Here is a 15,674-nt window from a genome sequence, read left to right as displayed (position 1 = left end):
CCTATAAGCTCTGTGTCACAGCCACTGCTGCTGCTGAGTTAATGAGTGGGCCAAACTAAAATAACTAACTCCCTGTTGTCCTTAGAAAACTGGCATGCACATGTCCCTTACCTAAATGAGCCAACAACCCACAGAGCGGTAACAGAAGTTCTCTTTGACGCCCGTTCATCGCTGCTTGCAGCTTTAATTCAGATTTGAATTTGAGTTTCCAACAGCTTAAATGGGACTCCGACTTTTTCCTTTAACGCTGTGCTACTCACCGTGGTCGTCCAGCAGGATGTTCTCTGGTTTAAGGTCTCTGTGGGACGGAGAACGAGAGAGGAGAGTGAGAACAAAGATGGGAGCCAGTGAGACAAGATGGAGAGAGGACAGACGACGAGACAAACGTCTGACCTGTAGACGATGCGTTCTCGGTGCAGGTCCTCCAGCCCGCAGCAGATCTCTGCAGAGTAGAAGATGGCTCTCTCTTCTCGTGAGATAGGGTAGTGAAATCTACAAGAGCACAGGAGACGTCCGCGCCGTCGCCGTAGAGGCGTCACGCTAAACTTACCTGGAGACAGAGGGCGGTGTTAATGATGCTGCTGCAATGTTTTAGGTGATCAGGTGCTGAGATGTTTAAATTACAGTGATGCATCTTAATTAAAGCTCAGGGGCCCTATTTTAACGATCTAAGTGCACGGCATGAAGGGCCTGGCGCAGGTGCGTTTAGGGCGTGTACGAATCCACTTTTGCTAGTTCTGTCAGGTCCATTACAGTCAAGAACAACACAGACAATAAAAATGCTTTAGGAAATTTTATTGAATGAATTACGAATTAAATTTGGCGGTGTGGCTCTGTTCAGAGGAGTCCCCTGACCTTTCATGAGCACCATGAAAAAGCAGAGAGTCAGGGGACAGCAGCAGCATTAGTTGACGCTCACACAGTTTAAGACTGGGAGAGCTAAACTATTCCCCCACATGAACAGAGCGGCAACGATGCCATAGAAGCTTATGCCACGTTATACACGACAAGGTATAACAACTATCAAAAGCGTGGTTCATACAGCAGCAGCAGTGTGATCATGCCATATGAAATGTATAGCTGTGTGTATGTGAGGTCTGCATCTGTGTGAGTCCGAGTGAATGTGTTTATTTACTACACTTATTTTTATTGCTGTTAACTGGTTTTTGGACCTTTTTTATTGTATTCACTGTAAGAATTTTACTCCTTTATTATTTTAACTGTTAAAAGCCCTTCTAGGGACAGGTGTTGCGAATTAGCCACGGCTATAAACACTGTGATACAGGTATCGGATTGTTCTTTGTGTAATAATCTGTTTTTTGTATCTGTCCCTATTCAAATAAACAACAAATAAATAAAAAAAAAAGGTGAAGCAGGGGAGGGGTGGGTTGCGTTAGGAACAAACGCCCAGTTTTGAGTGTAGCCATTTAGCAGCGAGGGGAGTTGACCAGCTGATGCGCTGATGCAGTTAAGCTGATGCGACCGTGTTGTTGGCCAATAGCGGTTAGCAGCGTCTTGACTACTTAGCCTGCCAGAACTAACGCTGGACGCTCAATTTTAACTGCGGAAAAAAGGGTCCGTGCGCCGAGCACATGGTTCAAAAAGGTTGTACTTAGTGTCTTCATTAATTCATAGGTGTGTTTTGGGCGTAACGTGCAATAACCAATCAGAGATCATCTCCCATTCCCTTTAAAAGCCAGGTGCGTTTGGACCTTGGAACATTGCTGTTATGATGGAGGATTTGCTGAGCAGGAAGGAGAGATTTTCAGGAGAATAAACTGATCTCCTCGTGCATGAAAGAAAACGCCCGCAGGCAGATCATATCATAATACTATTTCACATTGTAATATTTAGATTTTTAATCTTCTGTATGTTTGTGTGCTGCTGTGTGTCCCTGTGTGTGTAACAAGCATAGTGTGCGCGCGCTGTGAACGAGCCTAGGCGCATTTTACTAATGCTCTGTTAAAATAACAATGAAATGCTGCGTTATTGACTTTAGACCAGGTTTTTGTTGGTCAATGGCGCGATCACTTTCCGCTGCCTGAAGATAGCAATACACCCAGAATGCACCTGAACACACCTCCCTGTAAGACCAGCACGCCCATGGGCGCACAGATGGGCGCAGGTGTATTTGCTATTTAAACGACGTGGGCGCTGGACGGGAAATTGAGAACTGCGTCGGTCTTAAACTAGCAAAGACACTGGCGGCAGGCTATGAGCTGCGCTGCACTGGGTGCAAGATACAGGGCCCTTCATTTTATCAACAACGCATTAACTCCTAATATTATTTTACCTTTCAAATACAGCTGTTGATTTGATATAGTGTGTAATTTTAGTAGTGCTGGAATAATTAAAATAAAATAAAAGTAAAGAGATAAATAGTTGTATAGTAAATAGTTGTATTTACACTAATGCACAGACATTATTATTGCACATGTTGTCAGTCCTGGTGTGTGTGTGTTTTAGTCATTTAAGCATAAGAAAATGTTTTATAAACAATTCAAAAATCAAGCATTCACAGTAAACTGAATATCTTTGGGTTTTGGACTGATAGACGTCCCAGTGGGTGTTGAGAAATAGTGCTGGATGTTTTTATTATTCTTTAGATTTTTTAGATTTTTTAGATTCTTTAGATTTTTTAAGGTATTCAGGAAGCTGAGAACGCCGTTGCCTGCACGTCCCCATAACTAAAAACCCACCCGCTGCCAAAAAATTAAGATCTGTAATTAAGTTGTTTGTGTATTTTTGCATTGAAGCTTAAACCCTGAGGGACTCTGCAGCCCTGGGAGCCCCGGACCAGCCGACTGACTGGAGTCCAAATTAAATAAGCTAAAGGAAGGTTGTCTGGCAGAGAATCAAACCAAACCAGAGACAGAACAAACCTCCATGTTGTCTTTTAATTACTGCAGTTGTTAATGTTGCAGAGGGCAAACTCAGGAGGAAATATGTGAAGCTTTTCACTTTATAAATGTCTTATTTTGGAAGAAAGAAATGTCACCTGTTGGTTACTGTTGAATGTGGTAAAAGGAAACACACAATTACACCTTCTAAAACGTTTATTTTATAGGATAAGTCTGGTGATATTCTATATTTTCAACTCTTCAACAAATGCGCTATTTCATTTTGTTTGACACATTTTTTATTAAAAACTGCAGTGACCATCCGTTTTACAGAACTACTGAGCCTTTTTTTCATTTATTTAAATTTTTTAAATGAAACCATATAAGGCTATGTTCACACTTGCAGTCTTTTTTGAAGCTGCCAGCGTACATTATAATCCTACGGAGTAACCTATGTTTTCCAAAAAGTCCTGAGCGCTTTTTTAAACACCACCGCCGGCGGGTTTTTTTGCAGCTCGGAGCATCTTTTTGAAGTTGAAAAAAGTTCAACTTTTCTGAAAAAAAATAAATAAAAAAATGCCCTACGTCAAAGCACTTTTTGGACAACCAACCAATGACAAGCGGAGTAGCCAGACCTGTCGTTTCCATAACAACAAGAGAAAATGGAGTCGGAGCACAGCGAATTATATGACCGGGTGTTCCCTGTCGGTACACGATCCGTTCTGCCTGCACGATCCGTTCTGCACATGCGCAAGATAATACTGTTTTACCGAGGATACGACCTGCATGATCTGTTCCACGCTAGCCTATGGCTAGCCTCCACCGGGAAGCTAACGTTAGTTTAGCTAACAGCTAATTCGGCTAACCGCTAGCTCACAGTCTAAAATAACGTTAAGTCAAACTTAATGGGAAAAGCAGGCTACAGCTAAATTAAGACTTTACAGTAATAACAATAAAGACAAGTACTGACTGATTGTATCTTAAATGAGCACAAGTAAAGTAGAACTGACGTTAACAGCTGTTATATATGTTAACGTTTATTTTCAAGTTTTATTTTGAGTGTCTTTTAAAGTTATTACATGCTGTCTCAGCTAGCGGTTAGCCGAATTAGCTAGCGAACGTTTTGCGCATGTGCAGAACGGATCGTGCAGGCAGAACGGATCGTATACCAACAGTCCCTTTACAGGGAACTCACTTTGTTTTATGTGACGTTAGCAGCACCGCTCTCTCTCTATGTTCTTTCTCTAGCTCGCTCCACCACTTTGTTTGATCTAACGTTAGCACTGCTCCACATAGCGCTCTAGCAAGGATACTGTAGCAATAGCTGTTGTTATAGCAACAAAAGATGCTCTTGTTTGCTTTTTGAAATAAAAACGCTGCCAGCTTTTATTTTCACTACAAAAGCACCCTAGTCAACTTTTTCTTGTCAAAAAAGACGCCAAGTGTGAACACAGCCTTTCTGTGATTTATCTCTTCAGAAGTAACTAATGGAATCCCAAAGTCAGAAAGTATTGAGAGATGGACTAACATATTGTTGCTTCTGGTCTTTTAAAGGGATGTTTAGACTATAGGAAAAGTATAGAAGAAAGACAGCTGTATCATCTAATCTTATACTCCTTTGTGACATGAACTTTCACAACAGCTAAAGTTTTGTCATTTTGGTTAAAAAAAAAACTGAACTGTCTCAACTTTTTTTCATGTCAAACATAAGGCTGAAAAGACCAGTGTTCTTTCTAGAAAATATGCAAATCAATTACTTATCATAAAGTATTTAATATATAATACATAATATCTTAAGTATTTATGGATATATTTAAGTAGTGTTAGTGCATTATTAATACACCAATCTACATAACGTTTCAAACAAATTTCCTAATAATGTTATTTGCTGAACGTGATGTATGTAAAAATGCAGGAATTCATTCTAATTCATACATGCTATAATGTTCACTAAAGGTACTAGTTATGTAATGATCATTGTTCTGTTTAACCAATAATGTTGCTTTCTTTTTTTTTTTTTTACTATTAATATCCAATATCTCGCTTGCCTGTTTATTGTTATTAATTGTAGCTTTCTGTCTGTCTATCTCCCTTTAGGTTTTTCCATATGCAAACTCAAAATTTGCATAGAAACAGGTGAATGCAAAAGTGGATGAGATGAGAGGCTTACTACAAATCTGCTGTTGACTTTCTCCAGGATCTGTTTCTCATTGAGCGCCATGGACTCTCCTTTCCTCTTCTTTATCCTCTTCTTCTCCAGTTTCTTACAGGCGTACATTTTCCCCGTGGCCCGTACCTGACACGCACACACCTGCAGGGTAAAGGGGGAGGAAGACGAGACGAGAGAATTCCATTTATACATATAAAAAAAGCTGCACCAACAAAAGATACAATACACTCTCTTAATAGAACAGAGAGGACTTCATCGCCGTCCATCTCATGACTTCATAGCTCTAAAAGCACCAGGGACCAAAACAAGACCGTGGTTGTAATTTATCTAATCATAAGAACGGCAACTCGGGACATCAAACGATTCAAGGAGACGTCTCCTTTGATTTTACACTGTTGTGTAATCTAAAAGGAGAATATGATGAAAATGAACTTTTCAACTCTACTTCGGCTGCATTCGGGTGTAAATCGTAGCTGTATGCATGAACGTGATGATTCTATTTTTACTAAACACCAATATTGTCCCAAATAAATGTTAATGCTTACAACTGAGTTACACTGTTTTAAACAGTTTGTGGGTTGTTCTGTTGTGTGTTGAGTGATTTAAAATAGAGTTTAAATAAAACTGAATGTACTCACCTCTCCAAAGCCTCCTTTCCCTAAAACTCTGTACTGTCGGAATGTATTTTTTGTCACCGGTTGCCTGTTGGACACAAAGAGAAACTCATTTATAACACACACATGTAAGGGTAAAATTAAGGTTGTTATTAACACTGCCGTGTTAAAAATACATATATGAGAACGAAAAACTGTTTTAGGACACCTTTGAGATGATAAATTGTAATTTCCCCACTGGGGATAAATAAACAGTATAAATTATTAAATTAATTATTAAATTATAATACGTGAAGTGTAAAGTGGTTTGTAGGGAACAAATGTTTTTGGAGCATCATGAATTACTTGGTTTTATGTTACTTTAATTTTTGAAAATGCACCTGCAGATGTGGAAAAGATGAATGCTAATGAGGTTAAAATGTTGAACATAAAATATTCAACTGTTAGCACTTTTAAGAACTTGGTTATTTGGTCAGATCTTTCGGGAAGGGATCAGTGTTGCAAATATTTGTCGAAAAATCGATTACTTGTCAACTATTAAATTAATCGGCATCTATTTCGATAATCAGTTAATTGGTTTGAGTCAACCAGACATTTGAGGACGTCATCTTGGGCTTGGATTCAATATTTTTTTTTATTTGCCGTTTGTGCATACACCAAACAGTCCAGGCACAAAGGAATTCTTGTGCAGGCTCTTTGAGTCAAGTAAAGAGTAAAAAGAGTAAAAAAAGGGTTAAGAGCAAAGAAAAGCACACCGACTAAAATAGAAAAACATTATACAAAGTAAACAAAATAAAATAACACAATAAAACTTATATACTAAACAAAAATATAATACATTTTGAATACTTGTAACTGGAGGATGCAACTAACGAGCATAAATATTGAAAATATTGTATTTCACAGTAGAGTGAAGTGAACCACTGATTGGCATTTTTCACTATTCTTTGACATTTTAAAGCAATAGTGCGTAGTTTCTGTCGCCCCCATGAGGAATTCTGAGTAATGACAACAATTCTGTCGGCGCGCCCACATGATACAAGCCTTCCATGATCGCGCTTCACCCCCACCCCTCCTCCACACAGTCGCTAGTAGCCAAGGAGGACTCGGAGGATTAAAAAAACATGATGGACTCTCCAGAAGAGGTCATTATCTTCAAAAGTCGCCAGATGCCACAATCTTCTGAACATAGTCCTACTGAGAACTACAGAGAGAGTTGTGTGGAGCTGATAGTCTTAATTAGCTTTGTAGCAACTCATTTGGCGATGGCTTGAATGTAACGGATGTTCATTAATATCAAAAAGTTACGCACTAAAGCTTTAAAAACCAAACAACTTATCGATTAATTGATGAAATAATGGACTGATTAATCCACAATTATAAAATAATCGTTAGTTGCAGCCCTAGAAAAGATGTTGCTGTGCTTTAAGATGAATTTGAATGCTGGTGGAGTGTACAAATAAAATTATCTCAACATAACAAAAACAGAAAAGCAACACAGACAACCTTGTATGACTGCTGCAATGAAAGCTCGCTGTGTTTCAACAGTGCAGTGATCTTAAAAACTGTTGTCGAGACCACATTCAGTCGTCAGTGGATGGATTCAAGAGAAACAGAGTTGGTAATGACAAACTGGTTCCCTCTGGTTACAGAAACTCCCGTCTCATCTCCCATTGGACAGTTTGTTCATTCAAGCAAAATAAATGAAATGGACTCATTAAAACAGGATGAGTCATTTACTGCTTAATAAACCTTGTGACGGTACTTCTCCTGCTTGTTTTTTTTAAACACTGCTTCTTTCAATAATTGGTGTTGGTTTGTGTATTCTTGCATTTAGCTCCATATTGACCCACCGACTTCATCAGTGAATTAATGTATTGTGACGTTTAAGATGAGCAGTGAAGACCAAAAGCCAAGACTGAAGTTCTGTAGCTACTCTGGCAGCTTTTAAAGGAACACGCTGACTTATTGGGACTTTAGCTTATACACAGTATCCCCCCAGAGTTAAATAAATTCATACATACAATTCTCATCTCCGTGTGTGTTGTAACTCTGTCTGACACATCCACTAGCCTAGCTTAGCTCCGATCCTGGAGGTAACCGGTTCCAACTAGCCTACTGCTCCCAATAAGTGACAAAATAACACCAACAATTTCCGATTTACATGTTGTGATTTGTATAGTCACAGCATGTACAAATAGCAAGGTCACATGAGACACAGCCATCTTCTAACCGTATACATACTGGGAACTACATTCTCAGAAGGCGAAGCACTGCTACTCGGGCGGAGTGATTTGCTCGCAGCACCTGAGAAGCGCCGTGGTGAGGAGCAGAGAGTAACAGCGGTGCTTTTCAGTTCCAATGGTTTGGTGCTAGCGTTGGTTTATTATATGAGTTAAAGAAGCAAAACTATTCAACACTGTTTGGTGCTTTCTTTCATAAATATAAGAATATTCTTTCTTCAACAACTCAAAGCCAAAATTTCTCAAGTAGTTTAAAGTTTAGTTGCCAAAAAATTACTTATGCCACTTTCTACTTCTACTCCGCTACATTTCAGAGAGAAATATTGTACATTTTGCTCCACTATATTAATCTGACAGCTTTAGTTACTTTACACATTAAATTCTAAAATGTGAGGATTTTTTTGCATACTGAGTCATTTTACATACATACACTTACATACGTGTACTCAAGTAACATTTTCAATGGAGGACTTTTATTTGTAACAGAGTATTTTTTAGAGTGTCTTATTAGTACTTTTACTTAAGTAAAGGATCTGAATACTTCTTCCACCACTGCTAGTTCCTGTGTTGGCCTGTTCTGGCCTCCAGAGGTCCCTAACTCTGGCTGCAGTCCTGCATGAGCAGCTGCCTTTCATCAGCCATTACCCAGCCCTGTTCAATCAGCCCATTAGTCTGTGGGTATACCAGTCCCTTTAGATGGCCGGTCGATGCTCTAGTGTAGAGACTATACTACTGAGCTCCCAGCCTCAATATTTATGTACTACATGTTTTTTTGTTCCTTTCAGTTAAGCCCTGAAGTCCTAGTCCTGTCCGCTTATTGCACACAGATCTTAATTATCTGCTCACGTAACTTAAAACTTAAATAAAGGATCTTCATATTTGATGAAAGGACATAAGTTTGTCAGCTAAATTCAACTCTTAAGCTTTGTTTTGTATTCTCAGTTGCTCTACTTTACAATATCTGTTATGAGCCAAAATGCAGCTACGTTTTACTCATACCTGTATTCAAAATAATGACCCAGTATTTTTGAAAATGTTGTTGGCATGAACAACTTGTGTCAAAAGAATGTGCTGCTTCTCTGTAAACCACCAGTTGACCTGAGGCCTGTGTCAGGACAGGACATACATAGTTCTCCTTTTTAGATTTACATCATTTAGTTTCATGATGTTGTACTCTGACCAAAGGCAGGATTATGACACAATGTACATACAATGTATGCAATTTCCGGTGTATCCAGATAAAATCTAGATGAGATTTTATACACTTTCTTTTAAACGTAGCCACATATATGCGTCTCTGTTGTTCAAATCGCTACTCTGATTCCAATTGGTCTTGGGTTTCCCGGCTACATGTAAATGGGGATCAGCCCTTCACCAGTTCAGAGGATGGTGGTAATGCACCTGAAGCTGTTTGGTAACTGTCAAAAACGGCAGAAGAACAATAAAGTGAACTTTAACAGTTTAGTATAGGGTGACCAGACATCCCGGTTTGACCGGGACAGTCCCGATTTTAAATTGCTTGTCCCGAGTCCCGACAAAACCCCATTGGGATGCTAAAATGTCCCGGTTTACACCAGGAGCGGCGTCAGCCGATTTTGCCGGGGCTTTAGCCCAAAATGTTTTGAGTGTAGCAACAAATGTAACTTTGTCCAGTTTATTTTTCCGAGTCGAACAGAGCGGGCAGCTACGTGCGGGATCCGACCATGCTGTATTTGTTGCTATCACCTAGCAACCGTCTCTACGTAAGGAAAGCTGTGAAAGCCGGGTGAAGTTTTGGGAGGAATCCTAGCCAAATCAGTCTAATACATTAATGCCATCAACACAAAGTTTAGGAGCGCAATGCTAATGATTTAGTTTGAAGTTCCTGTGACGTGACTTTTCCAGTCTACGGTTCAGGCTCAAACACACGGCACTCTGAAGCAGACCTGTGCGTGTCCACTCTTTCTGTAAAATGCAGGGCAGCTTCAGGTGTATGGATGCGCTCAGCTGTGGACATGCTGCGGCAGATGTGTCGCGTTTGTGCTTTGTGTATTTCTGCAGTAGTTTCCGTTTTCCACCTCCGATGTAGAGCAGCGTTCAGTTACTTCTCTAGCTAAACTATTTGTCTCATTCAGAGACCAGAGACCCAAACGGGGCTCTGTGTCTGTCAGAAGGTCTGAAATCTACCGTATCAGCAGATGCACAGCAGGCTATGGTGCAGGTAGCCTATAGATTATTTTCTGAAATATAGTGACTTTATTCTTGTAATAGCCTATAGCCTCAAAATATCACGACTCCTCCAAATCACAAAGAACACAGATATACAGTATATTGAATGTGCACAAAGTTTTGGACATTGCTCAAACACATCTGAAATATTACAGTCCAGGGGTTTATTGATACATTAACAACAAAAGACGCAAAACAGGAGGGAGGAGTAAATGATGCTAGGCTACATGTGTGCTGACTCAGATATAATTAGAAAAGTCGATCCAAAGGAGAATAAATAGATGAAAGCAATACAGAATGCCTGAGAGTCTTATTGCAATATATTCCATTATGTTTGGATTGTAATTATGTTTCTCTTCACATAAAGATATTTGCAGCATACATTGATTCATAGGTGCATAAAAATTCACCAGAATGCAGTAAATGAAGTGTTTAATGCTCAAAATAAATTCAATAAATAAATCATTTTAGTTATTTAGTTATTGGAATAAATAACACTTCAAAAAATCTTTTTTAGAAAAAATCTCAACATAAATCTCACACTAAACTGAAAAAGGCTGTTGCTGCAATTTTGTTAATTTTACCGGAAAAAACACTTATTATTAGATGAGGAGCCTACAATCAAAATAATGAAGTTACTGTCTGTGTCCATGTCTGACCTGGGCTGGCACATGTTCATGTTAAAAAGCGTGTGCATGCACGAGCACTACGGTCACGCGTAAAGTGTCCCGGTTTTAGCTCTGGGAAATCTGGTCACCCTAATTTAGTTACAACAGTTAACAGCTAGCAATAACAGCTAGCTAGCTAACAACCATTCATAAAGTAACACAAACACACAAATTAATCATATTTATGAACTACAAGCGACAGAAAAGTTTTTCTACGTCATAAACAAAGATTTAAGGTCTTTAAGGTGCTGGTAGGCAGCTTTTTTACTTTTGTACAGAGCCAGGCTAGCTGTTTCCCCGTTTCCAGTCTTTATACTAAGCTAAGCTAACTGGCTAGATGTATCTACATATTTAACAAACAGTTATGAGAACTGTAAAAATCGTCTAATTTAACTATCAGAAACCAAGCTAATGAGCCACATTGTTGCTTTTCTAGCATCTTCTAGATAAACCAAATCTAGCGTTACGAACAGCAACCTCTCACCACCGATCGGACTGTTTTGGGTGGTGTCATTTTCTTTAGTCTGTGGCCCGACAGGTAAATTAGGTCTGCAACCCTAACGTTAGTAAAAGTGTTGACCTAAAAAAAAAGCGTCAAACATGCATTTTAGATGAATGAGATGAAAGTATATCCAGTTGTTCCTCAACCCTGTTTGCTCAGTGCTGTTAAAGTGTATGTATGGTACACAGGAGTTTTCTACCCAGAAGTTATTGTAAACATGATTATGTCTATAGTTCACTAGTCTCGCTTTGCCAGACCATCCACACGCTGCAGAGCGGAGGAGGGTCTGGCTAGTCCACACAGCATTCCAGGATGGGAGAAAAACGTGCTCTGGTTTATTAGCATTTCTTTAAACCAATCACAATCATCACAGAGCCGCTGTAAAATAGTTGTGTGAGAGAAAACTCCGATTGGACAGATAGTCTAGCTAGCTGTCTGGATTTACCCTGCAGAGATCTGAGGAGCAGTTAACCATAGTCCTCACAAATCCACCAGAGTTTAAAATTCCAACACAAAGAAAGCGGAAGGTAACGGAAAATATTTTTATATTTTACTAATTTGTTTGTTGGTTTATTTGTTTTAATTGTGATAACATAAGCGGCTCCACTTTGCAGTAATTCCCTCTGCTTCCTGACATGTCTTGCAACATCTTTTTGCCTAACATCACTGCTGCAAGAAATCATTTTTTCACTGCTGTTAAAGGATTAGAAATTCTCCTCCATTGAGGGAATTCTACGACCCTGTGGTTTGTGTAAACTTCTCTAAGCCCCAGTGGATGAAGAAAAAAATGCAAGGTCATCAACCTTGCACAGTTCCTGGAAAGCTGACATGTCAGACGTACAGGGATTTTTATCTGATAAACCGCTCTGCAGGTGCTGGAAGAAACCGTCCTCATTCTGCTGTAAATAATGAGAAAAGAAGCCAACATTTGTTCCTTGTAGCAAATTTGCGTTTCCTAGAATGGTGAAGGCATACAGAGCCCTACTATGCCTCTGATTGGCTAGTATTCGTTGCCTTCGTTAGTTGGGTTGGGTAAGTTTGGATATAAGGAGGGAGATTGGTTAGGGTAAGAATACCAAGCAAATCAGAGACGGTGTAGCAAATTGAACATAGTGGCCAAGGTGGAATTGCAGCATCACTTGATGCCCTATGGCCCAAAAATACTTTTTCCCATAGACTTCATGGCGAAAGAGACATCTGTTAATCAGCCGATCAATTTTTTTCGAGCAATTTTTCACAAACCCCTCGAAATGCCTCCTTTCACTATCAGAGTTTGATCCATTCGTTCCGATAACATTTGGGAAGTCTAGAAGTTCCGCACGATTAAATCGGTTAATACCCATTCAAGTTAGCGGAGCGCTAAACCGGAAGTAGCCGGCTTGGCCGGTGGAGGTCTCCATGGCAGACAAACCATGGATGTATAATTATAACTGGAAACCGGATCCCAAAATGATCACTTATTGAGTTCAATAAGAATTGCTCGCCTGGCGCATACAGAAAAACATTTTGTTTCTTAGCATCCAGGGGTTACTTTGGTGATATGCGGCCCACTCAATATGGACAGTGTTTCTCCCAGTGCCCCATAGACTTTACATTGTGGTGACGTCACAGGTTTTTAAATTGCTTTTCTTGGCTCGAGCTAAATTTCTATCTCGCTATCGTTTTATTCTCTATATATTCCTCCCTTACTCCTTCACCTTGGTGGTTCAGGGCTGATCATTTGAATTTACGTCACAAAAAAACGAGAATCCCTGTGGATTGCTTGGCCTCCAATGTGGGTTGTTTCAGCTAATGCTTAAAGAGTACCAGGATAGACTGCACGTTAATAGCATCACTGAGGTCTTCAAGGTGGAGTCTGGGAACCATCAGAGGTTTCTGGTGGGACACGGACCCAGACAAACTTTCTCTGTCTATACACAAACCGGATAAAACTCATAACAACCATTACTGTTAAGACAGATTTATTTCTCCACCAACAGATGAACACTTACGTGATTCTGTACTGAAGTACGTCAGACAACACTGTGAGTACGGTTGAATACCAGGAATTGATATCCAAGTATTTCCCGTGTGCCAGTAATATAACTGGATCAAATTTTCAGTTCCAGCAGTATCGTCCAATTCATTTTCATGCTAAATTAGCAGTCCAACTGTGTGACAACATACTGTATTTTTAGAGTAAAGATTCAGCCACATTTCACTTCCGTCCATAGACTATTCTTCCATTCACTTCTATTGAAGCTGTATGACAAATAAGTTCAAGTGTGTTTCCTGCTTCAGTGCGATTTCCAGGTCAGGGTTAAACCTTTGTTAGTCTACGGTGCAGATGTCGGCCAACAGAAACACAGCTGCACTGTGCTAATTCTAGCATGTTTCTTCAGTACATTATCGCACAAACAGACTACAAACTGTAGCCTCGTTCTCATTCACTGTTTACAGTTTGCGATCACTGCGATCAATATTCATTTATAACCGCATTAGAACCGGGACATCACGTTATTTTGTTAAACAGAAATGTGATGTGAATGTAAAGTTGATGCCATATTCATGCTTGATTCAAGGGGTTAACCATGGGAATCATGCTGCAGGTACCTTATTGAACACTAGACACGTTTTGTACATGATCAAGCTGTGTTGTGCTTTAATTATACTCAACATATAATTATATTATTTCCCCACACAACCTGTGCTCAGATGTCAACCTCTGAGCCACCCCGATAAATGTATGGACAGCTTTGCTTCTGTTCCTGGGACTTATTTTCATTGAAAGTTAGCAAAGTATACACTAAACCAGGTAAAGGAACTTTTATATACTGTATGCTGCTCCATCCTTCTAAAAGCCTTCTGCTACTGCATTTAAAAATAGCAAAATTTGGACTCTCTGTGACTTTAAAACATTGCCACAGAAAATGTTCTTTTGAGGTATTTTGTGTTGTTTTAAAGGTGCACATAATTTAGATTGAGTGACATTGTGTAACTCATTGTTGTTGCTGTCTATCTTGCCAAGAACACTTTTGAAAAGATTCTTTTCATTTTTCTCAATAAGGCTTTCAATGTAAAACTAAATAAACTTAGAGAAAAAAAATTATGAAAGTTTCTACCTTAAACTTATACTGTGATTATAAGACCAGAATTACCTGCTGCACCTTCTCCAACCATCTATAATTACATACACAAACCCTGCTCAGGTATTATCTGTAACAGTAGAATCACTTGCGTGTAACTTTTTACAACAGCCTGCTCTGAAAGTCACCTCACTGCAGGAACTAAACAGTGAAACTTTGCCCGTTGAGCAATTTCAAACTCCTGTCTTGAAATGTGTTACGTTGATATCAATCTGAAATGCATGGATTGCGTTGCTCTCCCCCAGGAAATCAGAGGACATGAGGACACTGGGGAGAGGAAGGAATGAAGCAACTCGCTGAGCATGTTGTTACTGGTACTGTGGTGGAACTTAAGGCTAATGTAACCTCTAAATCAGCCCAAGTGAGCTTTTAGGTAGTACATATGTATGTGTATGTGTGTGTGTGTGTGTGTGTGTGTGTGTGTGTGTGTGTGTGTGTGTGTGTGTGTGTGTGTGTGAAGAGTAACACATTTTGGCCCTCCTAGTTCTGCACCAAACCGAAAAAGGCGGTAAACTGTTTTTCAAACTCCAATTACGCGACACTCAAAGCAGAATTTGGCAGATTTGCTGACTTTGAGACTCAGAAATTCCAACACAACCAGAGTTTTTATATTCAGGCTGTGAAACATGGTGTTGTGAGTCATCTTTTAAAAATGTCATTTTACTCTATGATGACTAAAATAATTTTTTTAGGGATTTATGTGGACCAAACTGTAAATGAGAAGGCTATATATGAGACCTACAATAATAGGGTCAAAAATATTTGACTTGTTCGATTTAAATAAAAGCATGTCAATAAATTATACATGTCTGGCCCTTCACATGATTCTCATTTTACAATGTGGCCATCAGTAAAACTGAGTTTGACACCCCCTGAAATAATGCATTATGCTCATGTGCATAAAAGGGAGAAAGAGCAGTAGAAAGACAAACAAATACGCAGAAAGAAAGAAACAGAGATGAGACAGGACGGTTAATTTCACTCGGTCATCACAAACTTTACCTCTCCAGCCATTTCCACTGGAGGAACCTGTTGTAGTACATGCTGTCGAGGTAGTCTGCGAAGGGCGCCACGCTCAGGTAGTCGTGGATCAATCTGGGGGAAAACACAACAACAAAGAGCATCTGCAGGTCATTCTCAGTCCAAAAAAGCTGCAGACTTAATGTCAGTCTTGTTGAACTTTAGCTGAACACTTGAGTTAGTTGCTTTCAGATCTGAAACTATTGATCAATTAATTAATTGACAAGTCGCTTCACAGAAAATGAACAATGTTGATGATTGATTAATCGTTTAAAAGTAATCTT

At 39.4% G+C, this 15,674-nt stretch overlaps 1 protein-coding gene across 1 annotated transcript in view; it reads right to left on the bottom strand.

The window, feature by feature from the left end:
- grk6 (G protein-coupled receptor kinase 6) overlaps window positions 1–15,674 on the bottom strand; it is an 80,864-nt gene that overhangs the window by 12,055 nt on the left and 53,135 nt on the right. The window contains exons 6-11 of the mRNA XM_039777849.1: window positions 15,373–15,465; window positions 5,649–5,712; window positions 4,985–5,151; window positions 2,032–2,070; window positions 394–492; window positions 261–298 (exon numbers count right to left, since the gene is read on the bottom strand). Of these exons, the coding sequence (XP_039633783.1) occupies window positions 261–298; window positions 394–492; window positions 2,032–2,070; window positions 4,985–5,151; window positions 5,649–5,712; window positions 15,373–15,465 (500 nt within the window). The remainder of the gene's footprint in view (window positions 1–260; window positions 299–393; window positions 493–2,031; window positions 2,071–4,984; window positions 5,152–5,648; window positions 5,713–15,372; window positions 15,466–15,674) is intronic.

This window comes from Perca fluviatilis, chromosome 16 (genome assembly GCF_010015445.1).
Source record: "Perca fluviatilis chromosome 16, GENO_Pfluv_1.0, whole genome shotgun sequence".
NCBI classification, from domain to species: Eukaryota; Metazoa; Chordata; class Actinopteri; order Perciformes; family Percidae; genus Perca; species Perca fluviatilis.
This window is presented reverse-complemented; position numbering and strand designations above follow the sequence as displayed.